This window comes from Larus michahellis, chromosome 16 (genome assembly GCF_964199755.1).
Source record: "Larus michahellis chromosome 16, bLarMic1.1, whole genome shotgun sequence".
NCBI lineage: Eukaryota > Metazoa > Chordata > Aves > Charadriiformes > Laridae > Larus > Larus michahellis.
Genome location: NC_133911.1, coordinates 6290977 through 6312430, shown reverse-complemented (window position 1 = coordinate 6312430; position 21454 = coordinate 6290977). Strand labels below are relative to the sequence as shown.

The 21454-nt window shown below is 48.9% G+C and overlaps 1 protein-coding gene across 5 annotated transcripts in view; it reads right to left on the bottom strand.

Annotated features, from left to right (window-relative positions):
• Nucleotides 1-21454, bottom strand: part of DISP3 (dispatched RND transporter family member 3) — a 98391-nt gene that overhangs the window by 19195 nt on the left and 57742 nt on the right. For 2 of the 5 annotated variants that reach the window (XM_074609599.1, XM_074609600.1), the window contains exon 1: nucleotides 13118-13191. In XM_074609599.1, the coding sequence (XP_074465700.1) occupies nucleotides 13118-13168 (51 nt within the window). In that variant the 5' untranslated portion in view covers nucleotides 13169-13191. Of the gene's footprint in view, nucleotides 1-5725; nucleotides 5830-13117; nucleotides 13192-18531; nucleotides 18747-20958; nucleotides 21034-21454 lie in introns of those variants that run through there. The other 3 variants (XM_074609602.1, XM_074609601.1, XM_074609603.1) reach the window with 3 other exon arrangements.

Genomic DNA, 21454 nt, shown 5'->3' with positions numbered 1-21454 from the left:
AATCCTCCTCCTGCTCTGCAACTTCATAGTGCAAAACTAGATGGGCACCACTGATGGCAGATGGCCACAGTCCCTCTTCTGCCAGACCTCCACATCCTCAGGAGGCTAACAAATAGGGTGAGGAGAGAGCAGCTCACAAAGCTCTGCTGTCTTGTTTCCCCCTTTGCATACAGGGCTGTTAGCAAGAACAAAGCAAAGAGGGCTTTTTCAAGTCTCTGGAAAGGTTAGGAGAAATCTAGCTGATTTTAGTCTCCATTAAGATTTCTTTAATATTCAGGATGCATAATCCTAAACAGTCAGGGAGCATCTGAAAGTTTCCCTGAACAGCCACGCATCACTGTGTGAGCCTTGGGCCCTGGGGCAAGGCCAAGAGCAGATGAACAAGGCTGCCTAAACCAGCGACTGGTGCACCAGCAATCCTTCGGCTCAACTTCCTGGCCATGCATACCCATGTGCTCTTCTGTTGGTGCTTACGGACAGCCTTACTTGCACCATGGCAGGGAGAAGCTTCCTCAAGTCCCTGAACCTGCATATAAATCCTCTCCCAGCTGCTCCTTGCTGCAGTTTTGCCTTCTTTCCCACATTCTATACTCCCAAACTCCCACCACAGAGAAGCCAGAATCCCATCAATGCTGACAAAGCAGTGGAGGGCAGTGACACCCTCCTGTGTGTCCAAAGCCTGCTGGCCCGCCAGCCCCCCTGAACACAGCCCAGTACCAGCCCCAGCTCAGGTCCCCTCCGGCTGCCCACCTTTGCAGACAGACATCCTCAGCACATGCAAGCCAGTGTGTAAGTCCCATCCACTGCCGGGCTGAGAAGTACCGTCACCCTTCTGCCTCTAAGAGAGAGCCAAGCCACAAGTTCAGCTCACGTTAGCAGTGCAGATTGGTGCTGCAAACCTCACTCATCCCATCTGGGCAAGCTGGTGTGTACATGCAGTTACCTCCACTCCAGCATGGAGTTACTGCAAGACCTGATCAAGCATATGTATTCTCTCTTTAGAAAGAGAGGTAAAGAGCCATAATAATTTCCCATTTATTGAGCTACTGAGGAGAAGGAGGGAAAAGATTCTAATCCTGAAACAGAAGAGCCTGGACGTGACAAGAAAGGGAAACGAGAGAGAATGAGATAGTAATAAGCCAGCAGAAAAAGAATCATACCATCTTTTTTAACCAAGAGCTAAATCCTCAACTCAAGGAAGGGATCAGACCTCAGGCATCTCCCTCTGGCTCTTCCATCCACTCTCATGGTCACTACAAATCCCACCTTATGACAGACGGGCATCCACAATGTACGAAGACCAAGACGTGCTAACCTCTAGCTAAAGACTGGTACAAATTCTGATGCTGGTGTAAACTCCAGCACAGCAAACGGTGGAAAAGACCCAAGATTATATGCCGTCACATGGGAACTGAGTCAGGGAAGGATCAAGATTTGGTCCAGGTGGAAGGGCAAGGGGAGGGAGGCACCTGGGCTGTGCTGCCCCTGACGGTGACAGCCTCCCTCTGCATGCGGTGTAAGCGCGCGTGAGCATCCTGCCCTAGTTCCACCACAGCTCTGAACTCCCTTCAAAAGAGAGTTTACCACATGATTCGGCTGCAAAGCCAGACACAGCTCTCTTAGCGTTGCCCTTGGGACTCATCTGGCTTTACCGCCTTCGTCAGATCCTGCCTGGGTCAGGATGAAAGCTTATCCAACCCGAAACATGGCAAACTGAATCGGCGGGGGAGATAAACCCTGAAATCAGCCAGAAGGGGAGTTAATGCATTTTTTCTGCTTGAATTCTACTTGGGGGCTGGCCTGTTTTCCTTCCACCGCTTCCTGTGCTACCCAGGGACTCCCAGCATTGAAGCATGGCCCAGTTAGTTTTTCAGTTCCAGAATATGCACAGTGGACCTAATCCTGCAGCCCTAATCAAAGCTCTGTCTCGCCTCTGTGCAAGCTTAGCCTGCTCCAGGTTGGAAGGAGCAGAGGATAAGAGCACTCCTAGGAGCCCTGGATCTGTTTCTTTGGAGAAGAGGCACCGATTCAGCCTGTTGAGATAAGCATTCAGCTTTCTTGGGCTTCCCTCTGCCCCTTCCAAAGCAAACAGGCTTTCTCCTCGTTCAAAACCAGTCAGGACTGGTTTTGCCACCAGTAGGGTGGCAGAACCTCCTGTAAAGAAGCTTCCTGGCTCAGATTTAAGGTGTTGCTACAGGCAGAGCTTCAATCAAGTCAGAGAAAAGTAAAGGAAACTGGGCAGAGCACTTAGCAAATAAATATTAAGAGCCACAGCTGAAGTCACCATGGGGTGCCCATGTCACCGTGGGGTGCCCATGTCAGGGACCCCATTCCCACTCTCCTGATGCTTTCAGGGTTTTCCATCAGGAACATATAAGCATTCAATAGATGCGTGCTGAGAAGGGGGCTAGGCTGCCACCACACACCCAGTGAAGGACAGCCCCTGAACCAGCTGCTCGAGCACAAAGAGCTCCAAAAGCCTACCCACACAGCCTGCAGCGGCTCCTGCTTTCTGCACGGCCCTGCAAAGGCAGACCGCGTGGGCAGGCTGCACGCTGCACAGCCAGCTCAGAGCAAGACAGGGGCAAAGCAAGGGGCAGGTCTCCCCAGTGTACCTGACACGGGGAAAATGTGAGGCCCCTTCCCTTCCCCATACTACCACGATATGGATGAAGTTCAACAGCAGGGCTGGAGAGCTGCATAGTTCTGCTCTGCAGAGCCGCCTACGGAGAGTAAGCTGCGAAGGGGCTTTTGCCTAACAGCTGTAGAGAAGTCACAGACCCTGCTCTCCTCTGGCAAAGCTGAGCCTGCACAGTTTGCATTCAGCTTACCCACCTCCTGGCCTGGCATCGGCACACGTTCATCTGTGCTGCCTTGCTCGTTCAGACAGCCAAGAACCACCTGGGGATAGGGAACAGGGAAGTGGGGAGAAGTAAGCAAGCACAGTTGAGCTTGGAGGGACCCTGTAGAAAAATAACTGAGCTGGAAAGGGAGGGTAGGAGGGGGATTCAAGAGGGGAAGGGAAGGAGCAGTCTGTAGTACAGTCCTCCCTTAGCATTCAGCCTTCAGACTGCTGGACCATTTCAGCACCCTCCCAGGATGAAGAAACTTCCTGATCTGAAGATGTGAGTTCAGAAAATCCATCACAGCAAAGAGACATGGCCATGGAGAGACTCACATCTTCCAACCCTGCGTTGGTATAAAGACACGCAGCTTTACGGAAGGTACTATCCTACGCCAGGATCCAGCTGATGATCTGGTTTGCCTCTTCAAGGCCACAGCAGCAGTGTGGAGAGGAGGAAGACAAGGAAGGTCTCCTTGCCAAGGCTATTTTTTTCAGTGACAATGGGCACACTTTTGTCCAGAGGAGCATAGAGGCTCTCTCACATCAGATCTGAGCCACCCCCCGGCGCTGCACACCAGACAACCTGCAACTGAACCTCAGCACCACAGCCATGAATTCTGCCAGAGGCCAATGGAAGAGGCTCACCCCCCTCCTCCCTGGATGACCGTCACAGATGAACCAGTGACTGGCAGACTGGGCCTCCGAGCCCCTTGATATTTGCACCCCTGTTCAGCAGTTTAACCTGGGCATCCTCCACCTCTTGCTGCAACGTACCAGTCTGATTGAATTAAGCATTTAAAGCACTGCAGGGCCATGGAGCACAGGGTAGGAATAATTATGGCTCCTGTGAACCTTACACACAGCAGAAAAGAAGGGACAAAGCCAAACCTGGGAGACCTTAAGATCAGCAAGAGTTTTGCCCTTAACTGCAGCAGGTGGGATCCAGCTCAGACCCCAACAGCCCTGCAGGGATTGTCACTCACTTGCACCCCAACCAAGAAAAAACCCCATGCAGCTCCCACGTGACGGAGTTCTTTTTCAGTGAAATCTAGTATAGAAGAAAGTCATTGACAAGTTGGGGAGAGGCAGTGACAGATGAGGAACCTAATTACACCCGACCTGACTAATTAATGCTGACTTTCAGATTAAGAAGTCCTCACTAGTGTTCCATTTCAATTACTCAGTTGTTCCTTCTTACAGGAAAAAGGAAGCCTTGTGCATCAGCAAGCTAGAAAGAAAAAAGGAAAGAAAGCACAAGGCAAGAAGGAGGGAAAGACAATTTCTGTAATATGGGAGATTCCTATCGACAAAATAATTAAACTTCACATTCATTTCTCCCATGGGCAAAGCTTTCAGAGCAGAGCTAGCAGTTTTGTGATCCTATTTGCATTCCTGAAAACTCTTGGAGTTTCTACCAAAGGCAGCTGTAGGCCCCTTTGTTAGCTATATAAAGTTCCTCTAAGAGGGAGAGAAATGGGCTTTGTGCTTGCAAAATCATCCTAAGAGCACCCAGCTCCTGCAAAAAGCTACCTCTCTGTAACGATGCACAGTCGATAGCAGGGATGGACACAGTGCCTCCCAGGCCCTGTTATGCTGGAGAACGTTGTACACAGCTCTGGCCATGAAAAAATAACTGGAGGGTATCACTAATGTATACCCACTCTAAAGCAGGGCTCCACAGTGACAGAGACTCAGGACCAGAGCTTTGCTCTGCACTTGAATCACTGAGACTAGTCTAGAAGCATCATTTTGAAAACCAACCAAGAAGGGCTTTTTCTCAATGCAGCCATGACTGAGTGCATGGAGGAAGCCCTTTGTGTTGCCCTTTGCCAGTGCAGGCTACCTTTCACCAGTGGGGGAAAAAGAAACAGTAAGGAGGAATCAGATACAATTTCTGGGCCCCTAATTGGGGGTCTGACTTTCAGAGGTGTTGCACGCCTGGAAAAATAAAGCAGGCCCTGCACAGCTGACCCTGAATCTCCTGAAATACTTCTGAAAACACTGGCTTAATTCAGCCATTGACCAGAACCTGTGTCTGAGGACGCTACCCAGAACCTGTTTCAGGGGGACACAAGCCCAGAGATGCACATACTGCTTAAAGGCACTGGTTTAAACTGTTGGCTGGGCTGGCTCCACCATTATTAATCAAGCAGGTCTACTTTTCCAGCTCTACAGCACAATGCAGCAACAAGGCTTTAATCTGTTGTCTTTCTGGGCCCTTTGCATTTCCCTTCCCACTTGCTTTAAATCCTTTGGTAAAATGCACCAAAACATTGCCAGACCCCAGGCACTTTGCAGATCAGAATGACGTCAAAATGCTCCAGCAGCACAGTGCTATTGGAATTGCAGCGCCATGATCTGAATGTGTTTGCTGGGAAAAATGTTCAACAGTTTTTTTTTTTTAAATATGTATTTAAAGCTCTATCGTCTGCAATTCCACTTGCCCACAGGAGGCAAGACAATAGATAGGGCTGCATATAGGATGGAGGATTGTCTTACCTCCCAAAGTTTATGAAATTAAGTACATGCATGCACACTCACTCCTAACTGAGGTGTCCTTTCACTGCTGACTCTCTTACCCTTCTCTCCCCTTACAGGCACTTTTACACCCTGGCTAGGATTAAGAGCAGCTGGAAATGGAAGGAACCAGTCAGACCCAATGATCTTAAAGGTCTTTTCCAACCTTAGTGATTCTACGATCTATCGACCTGCTTTCAGAATGGACAAAGGCTGGCTGGAGCACTGTCAGCCTACAACATCGAGGGTCTCCTGCCTGCACCCGCCTGCTATTCCAGGTGTCTGACAAGCACTGATTAGATCTACTCATAATTGCATGCCAAAAACAGTGTGGAAAGATTAGCTGCAAAGTCAAGCACTCACCAGTCAGGAAATGCCAAATTCAGGGCTGACACAGCATCCTTAATTTGTCCCCCTTCTGTAAATGCTTTGCAGTGCAGTTTTTCCTCCAAGCCCGGTGTCCAAAGGCAAGGACTCTGGCCCCTACCAGTGCATGCGATGGATGATGCTCCCCGAACCCAGCAGCTATTCGCTACCTTGTTCTCTCCTCATTGTTCAGCGTGTGGTCTCACGCCTCATTTCCTGCATGCCGCTCAAGCCTGGCTCAGAGGCAGAATTATTAATTTCCTCATGAGCTTTTCAACACTGCCTGTCACGACAGAGTCTGAGAGCTGAACAAACAGGACTGAACTGAATCCTCTCCTTGCATCTCTGAGAAGGAGGGGGTGGTGTCGTCCACATCTGACAGATGCGGGAGCTCAGGAGATCGGAAGCTAAAAAAAATAGACACTTATTTTGGGCACCTAGTTTAAGACACCCAAGACACCTAATTTCTTAGAGTACACAGAACGGCACAGGCGGGAGCTGTGTGCAACAAACTGCAAACTCGGCTTTGTTCTGCAAGCATAATTTGAGCTGTAACATCAAGCGTAACCATTGCTGTGCAACAAAACCTCTACGCTGGCAAGGGACATCCAACCTCTACGAGAACCAATTTCACACCATCTATGCAAACCAGTGACGTGCAAGCCAGCGACGTGCAAGCCAGCACTGGGACACCTCAGAAGGCTTAACAGTGCCAGAGAGCACAAGGACCATCAGTTCCCTCATCGCTCTTTACCTCTAACCCAGCCAAGTGGGCAAGAAACAGGCTGGAAAAGCAGGACTGCAAGACCAGCATACGGGGAAAAGGGAGAGAGACTGGTTTTAAAGGTGTTTGCTTTGCTGTGTGAGAAGCTACTACCTGCACACAGAACAGACCAAGAAGAAAGTAGACAGAAGAACTAGGTAACCTTGCAGCCGTGATCCACAAAAGATGTACAGCAAAAGCATTTGCTTTTGGTTGTTGCTTTCAGAAATCAGCAGCTCCACTGTACTTTGCGAGGAGTAAGATGCCTGCAAATAAGAACTAGCTCAGCCACCTGAGTTTCCTATCTAACACCACACTCTTCCTGAATGTTTCCTTAATTAGGAAAAAGGCTGATCCCACAGCCTTTGATCAGGGGGAGACCTTCATATGGCACTAGTTTTGGAAATTGAGGCAGTCCCACCATGGGTCCAGCAGGTACCAGCTTTGAGGTCTGTCCTAGGGTGCTACTTCCTAAGTGACTCCAGGAAGCATCTGTATCCTGACAGATTTAAAAAAAAAAATAATCCAAAAGGACCAAAATACTTGCTTCAATGTGCTAATACTGGCACTTCTCAAAGCAAAAGGTCACCAGCATTTGTTGGCATCGAACCATGCATGTTCGGTGCCCTGCCATCCCAGGATCGCTGCAGAGGTAAACCTACACAAGAACTCTGCTAACATGCATGTCATTGCCAAAGAAAATTCATTTCCTGATAAAATAATTTGCTCCTGGTTATTGTAACTAGTGATTGTAGGTGTTAGAAGACAGCTTCTTGGTTATAATCTCAGGAAACACGCCTTGCAGCCTTGTGCCACGTTTACCACTTGAATTACTTGCTCGTGTTAATGATAAGGCCCCGCTGTCACTCAGGCATGTGGCACTTACAGGTTTCTGCACATGGGCGCCAAGCAAGCTGAGACTCTGATATGCTTCAGAAATGACTTACCTAACCACTACGAAAATTACTTAGATTTTGTCTGAGCCACTTGCTGTTGCTAAGTAAAGGGCTGGCTTCTGGATCAGCTGTGTGCCTTTGGGTGCCTTGACACAGACTTCAAAAGCACCCTGGATCCCTCCTACCAGGGGCCCAAGATAACAAGCTTGTTAAAAGTGTGTGGATTTCCACGCTCCAGTGTCTGTCCCTGAGTACTTGTGTTCATAGCAAAGCCTTTACAGATCATTAAATACAGATGGCTGCCACAAACCAGGGACTTGTATTATTATCCCAAGAAGTGTCACTCAGTCCAGGAAGGAATCTCAGACCACAGAGAGGATTCACCAGTTCGCAAGTCCCTGGAACAAACAGCTATCCCCAAAGCTAGTGTAGATAAACTCAGGCTTCCCATATCACTGAAAGAGGGGAAATTTAGATGAGATCTGGGGAAGAAATTCTTTGCTGTGAGGGTGATGAGCCCCTGGCCCAGGTTGCCCAGAGAAGCTGTGGCTGCCCCATCCCTGGAGGTGTTCAAGGCCAGCTTGGATGGGGCTTGGAGCAACCTGGGCTGGTGGGAGGTGTTCTTTAATGTCCCATCCAACCCAAACCATTCTGTGATTCTATGATTCTATCACTGTCACCCTGAAAAGGAAAGCTAAGTCCTGCTGTCAGCCCCTGCCAGTCATTTATTATTCCACTCCGTGCTCAGGCTCCCCAGTTTATGCCACCGTGGGCACCAGTACCACTCCATGCTCAGCTGCAGGATTCCCAGCTCTGCCCCTGCTCCCCACACCTGCTCCTTGCAGCAGGAGGAAGTACGAGGACAAGGGCTGGCTCTGTGCTCCCCTCCATCTGCCGCTCCCCAGCAATAGCTGGCTTGTGTGTGCACTGTGCTTCTGGGACTAATCAAAACACCCTCTCCTAAAGGCTCCTCTCCAGAGGCTCCCCATAAGCTGCTACATCATTACTGAGAAAGCGGAGGGCAATTTCTTCCTCCCCGCGCATGTGAGCTGCTTTCTCGCCAGCAGCCTAAGTGGCGCTTTGTGCTGGTTGTGGCTCTGTGAGCCGCAATACGAGGGGTAACACGGCAATGCCAACCTGTGCTGCCAGACCTTCTTGCCACGCAGGGGACAGGCAGCTATTTCATCTCTACTTCTTGCACTCCAACATAAGGAGTACAATTAAGGTTAAAAGAAAATGTTGCAAGTACTCCCCTTCACCTGAAGTGTCTGTATCCACCCAGCTCTGCTCATCATGGTCTGTCCTTCCAGGAAAAGGAGGTGCAGGCAAAAAGTCCCATCTGCACATGTCTGAGTTGTATGGGCCAGAGTGTCTCACTCCAGATGCTGCAAAGTCTCACTCTGATGGATCTAAAGGTCTTGCCTTTTTGCTGCTATAATTTACTGGCATATGAAAATGCCAGATTCACAACACGAGGGCTGTAAGGACTCCAATCTGTGGTGGGGACACAGCTCCCATGGCATTTCAGTCATACTCAGTTCTTCAGCAGGACTTTCCACATACCAGCATGAAAGAGGAATGGGGGATGCTGTAATCCTCTCAGAAACGAGGGGGCAGAAGGCATAGCCAAGGTTGTTCATGCCCCATTCCAGCTCCATCCACTGAGCTGAGCTCATCTATGATATAGGCAGGCCTCATATTTCTGAGAATGTGAGGGCCTGAATTTTGGGCAGAATTCATCCTGACAGTCACTACAGCTGAGTGGGAATAACTGAAGCAAGCATATTCCATTGTCAACCATAGACAACTTACTGCTGGATCAGGAGGGACTCACAAAGTAGCTTGCAGCCAGCTGGCTCTCAGCAGCCATGAAGTGGGATCTGAGCAGGTATGACTTTCTTACCTCCCACACTTCTCCCTCCCTGAAACATATGCAGCTAGCTGCTCTCCTCCCATGAAAACCTGGTGCTTCTGGAATTAGATGAAAAAGCACTGCTTTTTCATCTTCCCAGGATCAGTGAGAGATCTGGAAGCAGAGGTGTAAAACCCAGCGGCTGGAGAGCCTCTAGTGCCATAGCTGACTGCTCCAGAGCAGGACCTGGGTGAACACAAGGTTTTTCAGAACAGAAGGAAAACTTCCTGAGGGGAAGGGGAGGATATGGAGACAAGACAAGATGCCTCAGTGCCTGAGCAGCACGTCGGCAGATCCCCTGCCAGTACAAGGACTTAAAGCTCACTGCCAGCTGCACCAACCATGCAGAAACTCACATTAAATGTTACCACAGCTCAATGAGCACAGTCCTGCAGTCCGTTAGCAGACGAGGGGGCAGGGTCTCAGAATAAGCAAACAGGCTTTAATGACACATTAATCTCAGGGAGAGTCCATGATGCTTCCCAATACAGACAAGAGACACTAAGAGCTGGTTCCTGTTAGTCCCTGTACAAGGGAGGGAAATGTTGCTGGCAGCAGCTCCCAGAAGCTGCCAGTGAAGCCATATCCGTAGGATACAGATTTAGGCCATCAGGACTGAGCTGCCTCTTCTCCTCCCTCCCAGCACAGACCTGGAGCGTGATCTAAGCCTGGCACAGGAGCAGTTCAGGAAGAGACAGACACCACCCTTGTCCCTATTCCCCTTCTACCACCAAAGATGCAGAGACTCACAGCCATGCAAGCTGCACGAGCTCAGGAGCTCGCGACAGGCAACCGTCCAACCCAAAGGATACCAAGGAACTGCCACCTGGCAAAGGATCAAAGCATTTCAGGCAATTGTTCCCCCTTCCTTACCGCATGCCACACTCCTCAGCCAGGCATTCACAGGCTGGGATGCTACTTGTGCTCACTGCAGGACCGAGTCCTGCAGTTAAAATGCAAAAAAATGAAGGAAACATTCATGGCTCTGCTGTTAGTTTTTCTAGCTTTCCTGGGGCAAACCACATCATCTGATTCTGAATTGTTCTCATATTCTGGAGCCTGAGATCCCATCGTCCATCCCTTCACAACATGCCTTGTCCCAGGGCCTTCTGGGATCCCCCTCCACAAGCAAACACAGGCTATTCCTGCACAGACATTTGTAAATTGATTTTCAAAGGGACTCACTCCACTGCTCTATGCTGAAGTGGAACAACACTCACCCAGTTGTCCGAGTAAGGGAACAAACTCCCCAAATCAGCCAGAGGAATGAAAATGCAAACAGTACCAGGATCTGCAACGTAGCCAAATAGATGGGAATACACGCAGGTGTTGTGCACGCAGGAATGAATTTAGCCACATGTTTGCCAAGATTCAGATCCAGAAGGAACAATCTCCCCCACAACACATCAGAAATACAAGAAACAGCAAGAAGTCTGTAAAAGAAATGTCATCATAGTCTTAACTTCGTCTGTCTCTGCTACTTGCAGTATAGCTCTCTGTTATCAGAATCTAAATAAGGTCAAATGCTTTACTGTACCACTTACACAGAAACCTATGCTATGGGCTCAGCACTTAGTGCGAGGTAACTTTCACCAAGGAATTGGTTCCATGTAGCGGATTTACAGGAATGAAGCTTCTTTTCTTCAGCTTAAGCAGTGCCACAGGGGATGAAACATTCACCTGCTGATATATCTTGTTTCCAGTTGTCATAGGCTCGTGTTTTATAGCTCCTTATGACTCTGCAGCGTTTCTACCATGCTCTGCACCGGTATATTGATATCAGTGACAAAAGCGAAATGGACCAAAGAACACCAAAGGTCACAGCTCCGTTGCCCCCTTGCTGCCTGTCTCAAAGAGCCCCAGGTGAAGTGACAGAGCTGAGGTGTAAGGGTTAGGATTGGGAGAAAGAAGAGGTGGCCTTGGAAGTAAAATTTGGTTTGTATGTGGGGAAAAAAAAAATATCTCAAAGCATATACATCAAACTCTGAGACACTCCATTTAAAAGCAGGTGCATAGATTTGACAGTCAGGTGAGTCCAAGGCACTGAGAAGTGCTCAGTGGGTGCTGAAGAACCACAGCGTGTGATGCCTGATCCTGGAGTTTGGAAATTGTAATGGTTGGCAGGAAGCACCAGAAGGAGCAGCTTCCTGCGTGGTTCAGGAACTAGCTCAAGCTTTCCAGCAAAATAGATTTAGCTTTCAAAACAAGATGCTGTCTATATTGTCTAGACTCAGGGACCTCAGTTTAAATGGAGCCCACTGTTTTATTGAGTCACTTTCATGCTCTTGTGGGCCTGTCCACCTTTCCATTTCAACTCAGCCATAAAAATTGGCTTGGAGATTAAACTTGGCGCATGAGTTGTTAGCTGGAGAGCAAGTGGGAGGGTGTGCGAGGGGGGAGGTGGAGGGAAAGAGGTGGCAGAGGAAATATGAAGACAGAGGAATTGGCCAGGTTTGATTTACAAGCAGGAGCCAGGGTTGCTTTGGGCTTTTCTCAGCCACATTTAAAATGCTCCATTGGGCTCTAGTTCAAATCTGAGTTTGCTGCCCCATCTTCAGGGATTCATTTGCCTTGTTAAAAGGAGGAACGAAAAGACAAATTACTTGATTCAGGGAATCAAGTGTGTTGCATGCTCAGCTGTACCCCACGCAGTAGAAAGGATTAGGTGTTGGTTTGCTTTTTTTTTCCCCAAATTGTCTCCACAGACCTTAATACAGCACTCAAAAGCAATTCATTCTCAGCTCCTGGGTGTAAAACAGAGCCAAGAAACAAGTCATCATATAGCACATCCCCCTAGGAACAAAGAGCGCTTTGCATTTGTGCATCATATCAGCTTCTATCAGAGACTGCATAAACCCTTTGCAAACACCTATCAGATCCAATTCCCTTATTCCTCTAGGGAAATAGGTCGGATTATATGCAAGTTTACAAATGAATTAAGCGAGGCTCCACAGTCTAGCTCCAGCTCTGCTGGAATTCAGCCACAACTTTTGCTGACTTTAACAGAAACTAAATACAGACCAGGCAAGTTACAACTAATATGGTTAAGTGGACCCTGGTTTGAATTGCCATTTGGGGAGCAGCAGTGGTACCTACAAATCCAGTTAACAGTGACACAAACTGGGCACCCAGAAACTGAGGTATCCAAAACCCAGAGTTGTCTTTGCTACAGCGACCTTCCAGATCAGCTCAGAAATCACAAGATTTGTGGCAGAGCAACAGTAGGACCCAACTCTTCCCAATCCTCTGCTTTGATTACCAGGTGCTCCAGCTCCTCCCATGCTCAATATTATAAAGTGGGAAAAAACTGATACCCAGCAGAGGCTTGTGATGCTAACACATGAGTTTCCTGTTGGTCTGCAAATACACAGATCCTTTAAGAACATGGGAAGACAGGGGGAAACGAGGTTCCTATGATGCATTTTTGCAAATAGACCATGAAAGAAACAATGTATTGAGCCAAATGATCCTGGAAATGAAAGTGTCAATTTAACACAGGGCTTTATTATTATTTATTAAATATATATATCACCACGTATAGATGAAGAAACAGAGACCCTGAGACTTCCTAGCCCAACATCAGACAGCTGAGTGAGCTCAGAGTAAAACTAGAGATCTCCTAGACCCCTACTCTGTGTTCAGGTCAAAACAATGTCTGCTATACGAAAGTAAGGTGGCAAGAAAATCTGTGGCAGCATCAGAGAGGATGCCCTGAAGCCCATACAAGCTTGCCCATGTAGTCATCTTAGCAGGTAGGTCCTGAGCTCACATTCCCAGTAACAAACCCAAAGTGACTTCACTGACATGACTGCATTTACCAGAGCGAGGGAGATCGCAGCTGCAGAACCAGGCCCCAGAAGCAATAGCATCCGCACCCTGAAGTCCAGGCAGAAAATAAATGATTCTCACCTCTGACTCCCCCCCTGTAAAGAAGCAGAGAGTCAAGACCAGCAGCAGTTTAAGAACCAGATGACCGCCAGTATGTCTTTCATCCCCTGCAAACACATCGGCCTCTCCCCCTTCTCCACTATTTATGTAACATGAACTGCCTTCTATTCAGGAGGAGCCATTCCCTATTAACAGAGCTTGGCAAAGATCAGGAATTAATTGTGCCAGCTTTCAAGTCTGCTGCCTTAAGGCAGATGGCAGGGAAAGTATCCCAGCCTTGGTCCCCAAACCTTTTCTCCCAGCAAGCAGAGATAACTCAAAACAGGAAAAAAGGTCAGGTACCTGTGAAGCCCTAATTTCAGTGCAGGAGACAGCCTATGTCTGGGGTGCCCTGCTCTGCAATGGGCATGCGTACCCCCCAGCAGACCAGCAAAGCCTGCTGCACTGCCAGGATCTGCAGGCTGAGAGCAAGGGCAGAGGTTTCACTGGAAGATTTATACTTCCAGAGTTACAATCAGAAAGAGGAGATGCTTTGGTCCTGTCATCAAAAAATCAGCACTGCTTATGACTAGCTGAACTGTACCTATATGGGAAAGCAAATCCCTCTGGGCAGCTGGAAGGACAGGATTCCCAGTTACTACAGACCCACAGCACAAAACAAGAGCTGCAAGTGCAGACCATCCTCTGCTTCCCATCAGCAGAAGGGAGCTCTTCTGCCATCCCCACCACAACGGGTCTCCCAGGAGCGGTTCCAGTGCCTGGGGGTTCAACTCACCCCCACAAAGTCAAATCGCTCTCAGCCACTGGCAGGAATAGACACAAGTGGACTCCTGAGCTGTGAAGTGCTGAGTGTCCAGTTCTGATGAAATCCATATGACACGCAAGTGCCTTGTTCTTGCAAAAGGAGGGCATCATCCCCAGCGTGAAGCAACTAAAATTAAACCTTGTAGCTTGTTTTGCCAAACTTCTTGTGTCTGTATTTTCTCCTGTTAATGGTGTGGCACTCCAGTTACTAATCTCTTCTGGTTTAGAATAATAGAAAAGCATGACTCAATAGCAGTGCTGAGACCTCAGAAAACTTCTCCCATGGTGCAGCAGAGGACAGTTAATGACAGTATGACAGGCAAGAGGGTCGTAAATAATACTCTACTGGGTGCTAATTCAGACAGTTGCTGTAGCTCATGCCTGAAGCACACTGCCATCAATGGGACAACTTACAAACTCACAGGTAAACCCCATGCTGAAACATATTCTGGACTGGGGTCTATGGAAAGTCTCTTGCTGACTTCACCTAGAGCTGGATTAAGCACTTAACTCTTACACTGTCTCCTCCATGTTCCTGAATTATTCATTAAAGGCCAGGCACTGCAATCCATACTCACACTGCGTTTAATCTGTCCTTTAAATTGACTTGCATTAGTCTGAGTCACAGGCACTACAGCACCTTACTCTTTAAGCAGTCTCACTGAATGCAGCAGAGCTATTCATGAAATAAGGTACTGCTCGGGAAGAGGAAAGGAGGCAGGATCCAGCCCTTAGAAAAGACATCAGTAAGGCAAGATCTCAGAGAAAATTCACCTTGGTAAAGCTGCATCAAGATGAATGAACTCAAGTAAATCTGTGTGAAATCAATCATTTAAAGAGATAGCCTCTTCTGTGGTATCGCAGGGGAGACATAACGGAGTGCTAGAAACTAATATTTCATTGTTCAACTTCATCACAAGGCCTGGAAACACATTCCCCTGCCCCTGGCCACACATTCACAGAGCCGAATGGCAGCTTGCACACACACCTCGTGAGGACTGTTTTATCTCTCCATAGAGAGAGAAACAGGCAGGTGTGTGGAAAGGAGGAACGCAAAGGACATGTTCCACTCCTCTTGACTGGCACAAAAGGAACAAAAAGTAAATGGGACTGCTTGTCACCAAGGGGGTAACAAGTACCCACACTTTCCAGCAGCTCCTTCCTCTGCCAACCTTGCAACTTCCAGTAACCAAGGCTCCCAGACCACTTTACTGGCTCTGATCCTGAAATCCCCTGAGGCTTCTTTAACAGCAGATAAACTCACATCACGGGAGAGCCAATTACCTTTCACCGCTGAGCCCAAATCCATAGTCAGATACTTTTAAACAAACAATGGGTAAAAAAAATAAGTCAATCAGGTAAGTGAAAAGAGAAATTTTGGGCGCTACATTGAGAAATATAACAGGGTTTGATTTTTTAGAATGAATTAATCCGTTCAGTTCTCGCTTATGTCAGTGCTTGATAAGATTAGAGGATTAAACCAACTGTATGCTAAATGCTTCGTGCTAAAGAGAGCCTTGCCAGGATTTACGGCACGTTGACATGCACAGAGACTACAGCAGCATCACCCGGAGACCCTGGGACTCACAGTAGGACCTCTTCAAACTTCAGAAATAAAAATCACAGCTTATCCAGATTTTCCATATGCCGTCAGGGTATGAACTCCTATCCCTCTCCAGTTTCAGCCAAGCTTACTTATTAAGTACTTGTACCCAACAGGCAAGTCTTTGTATAAGCAGCACTTATCTCAGAGCACCGGCATCACAAGAGGATTTCAGATGTGCTGTGGTTTTTTGGATGCAAAATGTTAACACCATATTCACACACCCCCCTAGCGCCATACCAAAATGCACACATCCCATCCCTCTCATGCTATACAGTCACATATACATACATACATGTCACAGCTGCCCCCGTAAACTCCTGCACAATACAGCTCGTTAAAAACGCTTCTCATTGACAGTTTGGAAATGACAGGTACAGAAGTGGTCAAAGTTCTCCTATAACTTAACCACTTTTTCTATTGGCCTGACAAAGGCATTTGTGATGTTTAATTCATTAACACTGAAAAAGTACAAGATCTTGGGAGGTGTGGCCAAGGACATACTAGGTATTGAGGGAATTTTTAGCACCTAGCAAAGGCATTCTCCCCAAACACCTGAAAACTAACAGCCATTTTCACCAGTGTGAAATCCATCATTTCTGTGCCCCCAAATTACAGAAAGCCAGTCAGATATTGTCACCTTGACTCCCTGCAACAGCGCCTTACTCTGCTGTTGTAAAGAGACAGGATGCATAACAAGGGCATTCAGCAACACAGCTAAGAACAGGAGAGTATAGCCAGTGAGGTAAATCTAAAAAAGTGTCATTGACTTCAGTTTGTTGGTTTGGGTTTTTTGAGGTTTTTTTACCTCTGAGGATGAATTTGGCCCTGTACATTCCAGAAACGGAATCACAATCTTCACCACATCATGCGATTGAAATGATGCTGATGCCGCTTCCCAAATGCCAGTCTGGTTCTTCATATTATACTGTTACATATTGCTACAGGGCATTTGTTCCTTAGCTTTTCCCCATGTGAGTCTAGGTGAAACAGTCACAAATGCTGATGGCTAGTTTCCCCTTGAATCATTTTTCTATTAGATGGGCATTCTCCCTCCCTAGTGGAGTATTCTCCCCATGGGAATACAGCAGATATTCACAGGGCAGCAGGAAGAAAGGAGGAATGGATCTTTTATCATATTAAGCATTTCCATTCCATCTTCATTGTCTTTTTCGCTAGCCCAGGTCTGTTTTATTTCAGGCTTAGGGAATCAAACTATAAGGGTCCAAAGGGGTAGAGAGACTGCCTTGATGAGCCTAACCTCTGAAGATGCATCCAGTGTGACAGAAGAAGTGTAGCTATTGAAACATCACCCTTCAACACAGTTGTTGTGTTGCTAGGTTTCCATCTAGACACGCAGCCTAAAAGAGCAATCAAAAGAAGCTGATGCTGTGGGTAATATCTTTATCATCACTTCACAAGGTTGTCGGGGAGGAAGAGGAAAAAATAATTGTCCCCAAGCAAAGTTTTACTGGTGAGAATAGAAAGCTAGTTTCAAAGGCTCACACAAATTTTCACAGGAAAATTGTTTTAAAGAAATCAGCTTTTAAGGTAGCAGATTTTGTGTATATGCACATGTGGTTTTGTGAGCAAAAAGTCTGTGTGTTTATTCTGTCATTTGAATTATAAAAGTATTTCTCTTCCAATACACAAGTCCTCATCCCACTTAACTTGAGTCATGTCTTGCAGCTGCAGCAGAAGGCACGCATCAGCCTTGTTTTAAAGGAACTTACTTGCTTGCATATTACATTAAACCCTAACAGACTCAGCACAGCTGTCAAAATACTATCCTAATAATTGCATAAGCTAAGGTTGCTAACCAGCACGCTGCTGTGCCTGTGCACAAAACAAAAGTGCAAGTGACACAGGATGCAGCGACAAGGCAGATGCAAGGTCCTGCACATGCCCAAGGGACCCACCACTTTCATCTTGCTCCCTCTGTCCCACAGGTTTTCAGATATTCTCAGCTCCCAGCAGCTCCCACCCCCCTCAAGTGTCTTCAAATACCTGGGCAGTGGCAACCAGCCCCACTCTTTTGGTTGGATCATCACATCACCAAATAGGAAAGAACATGGAACAGTTAATTTTCTCCAGGACTTCTCCAGGACACAGGCTGTTTTTCTGGCGTGTCTCTGGAGACCACAGAATAGCAAGGGCCTGGGACTGGGCTGCAGTTGGGACTGTTGCTAAGCAATGTAATGTCTTTACTAAATAACTGACCTGGGGTTTTTAGGAAGGAACAATTTCTACGCAGGCCAGTATAAAACAGGAAGGCTACCTTACATGTGCCAGGTACATGATTTTCTACATCTTCTAGACAAACATTTGACACCAACTGTTGGCAGAGACGACGATCTTGCCTGGCTGGACCTGCTAACATCCCTGAGCATGGAGAATGCCTCTGCTGGCTCTCCTCCTCCTCAGGGATGCTGGCCAGCCCTCCGTGAAGTCGGGGACACAAAGCTGCTCAGTTCTGGCGCCCAACTTTTCCCTCAGGAGAACAGCCCTGCTGCAGGCACAGCTCAATCAGCTTATTATAGAGGCAGCCTCCCCGGGAAACGCTCTCCTTTCTGCATATTCATGAACTCTCCAGAGCTTCCAGGGAGAGTTGGCTAAACACACAACTGAGGGATTTATCTGTTGTATTCGCAGCAAAAAAAAAAAAAGGGGGGGGGGAGGTAGAGGGTTTAAAAAAAAAAGTAAACTGGGGAGCGTGAAGAAGGGATGCGACTGCAAGCTGTGCTCTCCTCTAACCACCGCCTGCCACAGCGGGACCCCGACCTGCCCCCCCCGGCGACCTTCACCGGCAGAGCCGAGCGCCCGGGGGCTGGCAGCAGGCAGCGCGGAGACGGTAGAGCGGGTGATGGCTGTGCCCCACAGCCCCCCCAGTACACGCCCCCCTTCTCCCGGGGCCGCTTCGCGGAGCGCATCACTCACCTCCGCCCGCCCGGGCGGCAGCAGCCGTGGGCTCGCAGCGATGCCGGGGCAGAGCCGGGTACCGCGGTATCGGATGCCCGCCCAGCAGCGCCGCGTCCCCCCGCCCAGCAGCGGCGGGTCCCGGTCCCCGCAGTCCTCACCCGGCCTCGCCGGCGGGTGCCAGCGCAGCGAGCAGCAGCCGCCGCTTTTTAATGCCGCTCCGCCGTTCGCCGTGGCCGACTACTAGCCCAGCCCGCCGGCCCCCGGGGGCGGAGGGGAGGGCGGCCGCCAGCCCCCGCCGCTGCGCCGGTGCGGAGCTCCGTGCCCGGGCGCGGCCGCTGCCCGCTGCCGCCGCCGCCGCCCTGCCGGGCTGCGGGCGGCGCTGCGGCCGCGCTATAAACCCTGCCCCGTGCGCGGCCCCCGCCTGCGCCGGCCCCCGGTGCGGCGGCGGCGGCGGCGGGGAGGCAGCCCCGCGGCGGGGCCCGGCCCCGAGCAGCAGGACGGGCGGCCGCTTCCGCCGGTCGCGGGGGGAGCGGCACAGGGCGCCTGGGGACGGTCCCCGGTGCCCGCTCGCCCGTGCGTTCCTCCTCGGAGGGGACAGGAAACGGGGGAGCCCCCCGGGGAGCGCTTGGAGCCTCCCGGGGATGCGGGCGCACCCCGGGACTGCCCTGCCCGCCCTCAGGGGGAGCCCTTGGTTTGCCGTCTGAAGAGGGAAGGAAATGGGGCTGCGGGAATCCGGCTCTGCCAAGGGCAGGTGCTACCCACCACCCCGGTACCGGCCACATCTTGGAACAGAAATGCCAGAAACTTTTGCAGGGACGGGCCGGTGCGGCAGGGACACCCCGTGTTAAGAGCCAGGACTCTGGAAAGGACTCCTCTGGTTTCCTTGCTGGTACTCTCGCCGCTAAATAAATGCTCCATGTAGGAGACATGTATACACATTCAGTGGCAGAGGTATGCAGCAACAATCCCCAAATTAAATCATTAACTGGGAGGTAGCAAGGCTATTAACTAGGGTGGTAGAGGAAATCTCTTTTTTATATTCATGCTTGCCCCTTCTGCAGCTAGGCATTCTGCACAGCTTGCCATCTGACTTGACCAGGGACCCTTGCCTTGGCTTTCAGGAGCCGAAATAGTCCTATTTATGATAAAGACATCCCTGAGTACAGGGGCTTTGCTCAGTGTTGACAGAAGGTCTCTAATGACTGTGCTGGATACAGTGGTCTTGCGTTTACTTATTGTGCTCTCTTCTGTGACTCACTCTGGTTTTGGAGGCAGGGAGAGAATAACATTCCCCCCATCCTTGGCCTTTTACTGGGGTGACCTGTTACTACAATCCTGCAAGAGCAGGATTATGTCAGTAAATTGCTGAACAGCTACCTGATGAGAATGGCTTTTAATCAGGCTACATTACGGAGGTGACCTAAGCATATTCTTGCTTATTTGAGTGTTGATGGTGCCTAGGAAAAATATCCCTTACCCCAGTTTTTAGATAGATTTGTCAAGTCAATAACAAATAGAGATCAGCACAGTAAAACAGGCCCGTCACCTGAGCCTGTCTCCAGGCTGGCGGCTGTGTCAGAGGCAAAGCTCTTTCTGATGCATCACCCAAAGTGAACAGGAAGCCAGGCAGACAAAGCCAGACCATCATCTTCCTTGTGGGGCTCCAAGGAATGCAAATTTAATGAGGCTGCTGAAGTAAAATTACATTCCACCAGCTTTGCACATCTCTGCCAGTGATGGAGGTTTCTGCAGAGAAAGTGATGGTGTGGGGTTAGCAATTCTGTTGCAAACTGCAAGTGTATGGTTAAGGGAAAAATCTCTTTTTCTAACTTTGCTGGTGGTGTGAGCAGAGTCCACGCTGCTGTGAGGGACGGTGCTCAATCAATCACACAGCAGAGCCCAGCAAACTGCAGGGAGTTATCAGTCAGTGCTGCGTACCAGCACTCAGACAATAACACGATTCTCCTCGGCAGCATTTCCGACAGCCCTCCAGGCACAGACAGGCACACACGTGTGAGCCCATCCTCACCCCCCGTGCCCCTCTTCGCGCAAGAACGCAGTGCAGCAAGTCCTGCGATGCACACGCAGGCAAACAGACACAAAGCGATGCTGAAACACCTGCTCACGGACAAACCGTACCCATCTCTACTCTGCAGGCAGAAGTACATCAGTTTGACAGCTTTAGCTTTTAAAACTTGGTTTTCCAACAGCGTAAACAGACAAAACACCTTCCTTTGCCACATACATGCCAGAGAGCTATGCTAGCCCTTAGCTGAACTAGAATTTTTTCTTGCTATGTTAGCACCTAAAATATAGACATGAAGAATATGCCTTTCCCTGTCAATACAGAGACACTCACACTGCCACATTCATCTGTTAAATGTCATTCCATGAACACACAGGGGTCTGCACAGCACTCAAAAAGCCCTGTAGTGGAACACTCACCTGGATGGGAAGAGGTGCCTGAGCGCTGACAGTCCTGCTCTATGGCAACTTCTGTGATTTCAGTCTTTTTTCATTCTGCATTGGAAGGAAATAAAACATTTCAAATATTTGGCGATGGGGCGGGCAGGATGGTGCATAGTGGAGATCTTCATACCTGGCTTAACATGTCCTTCCATGCCCCGCTGCTCAGAGAGCATCAGTCTCTGACTGCCAACATTTCCCTCCCTCAGGCCCCACAAAAGTGTTCAACAAACCAGCATGTGTTGCCAAAATGATAAATAGCTCATTACTAGTTTAAATCAGCAACACTGAACGTGTTTTACTCAGACACAAGCTAGAACTATCTACATAAGCAGCACTATCTGTACACATAAACACAAACTGTATCAAACTGTACCTACATTACTGGCACATAACCGTACACGAAGGTTTCAGTGCTTTATTGCAGACTCCACTAACAATGCAAATGCATCTACAAAGAATTAGCATTATTTGT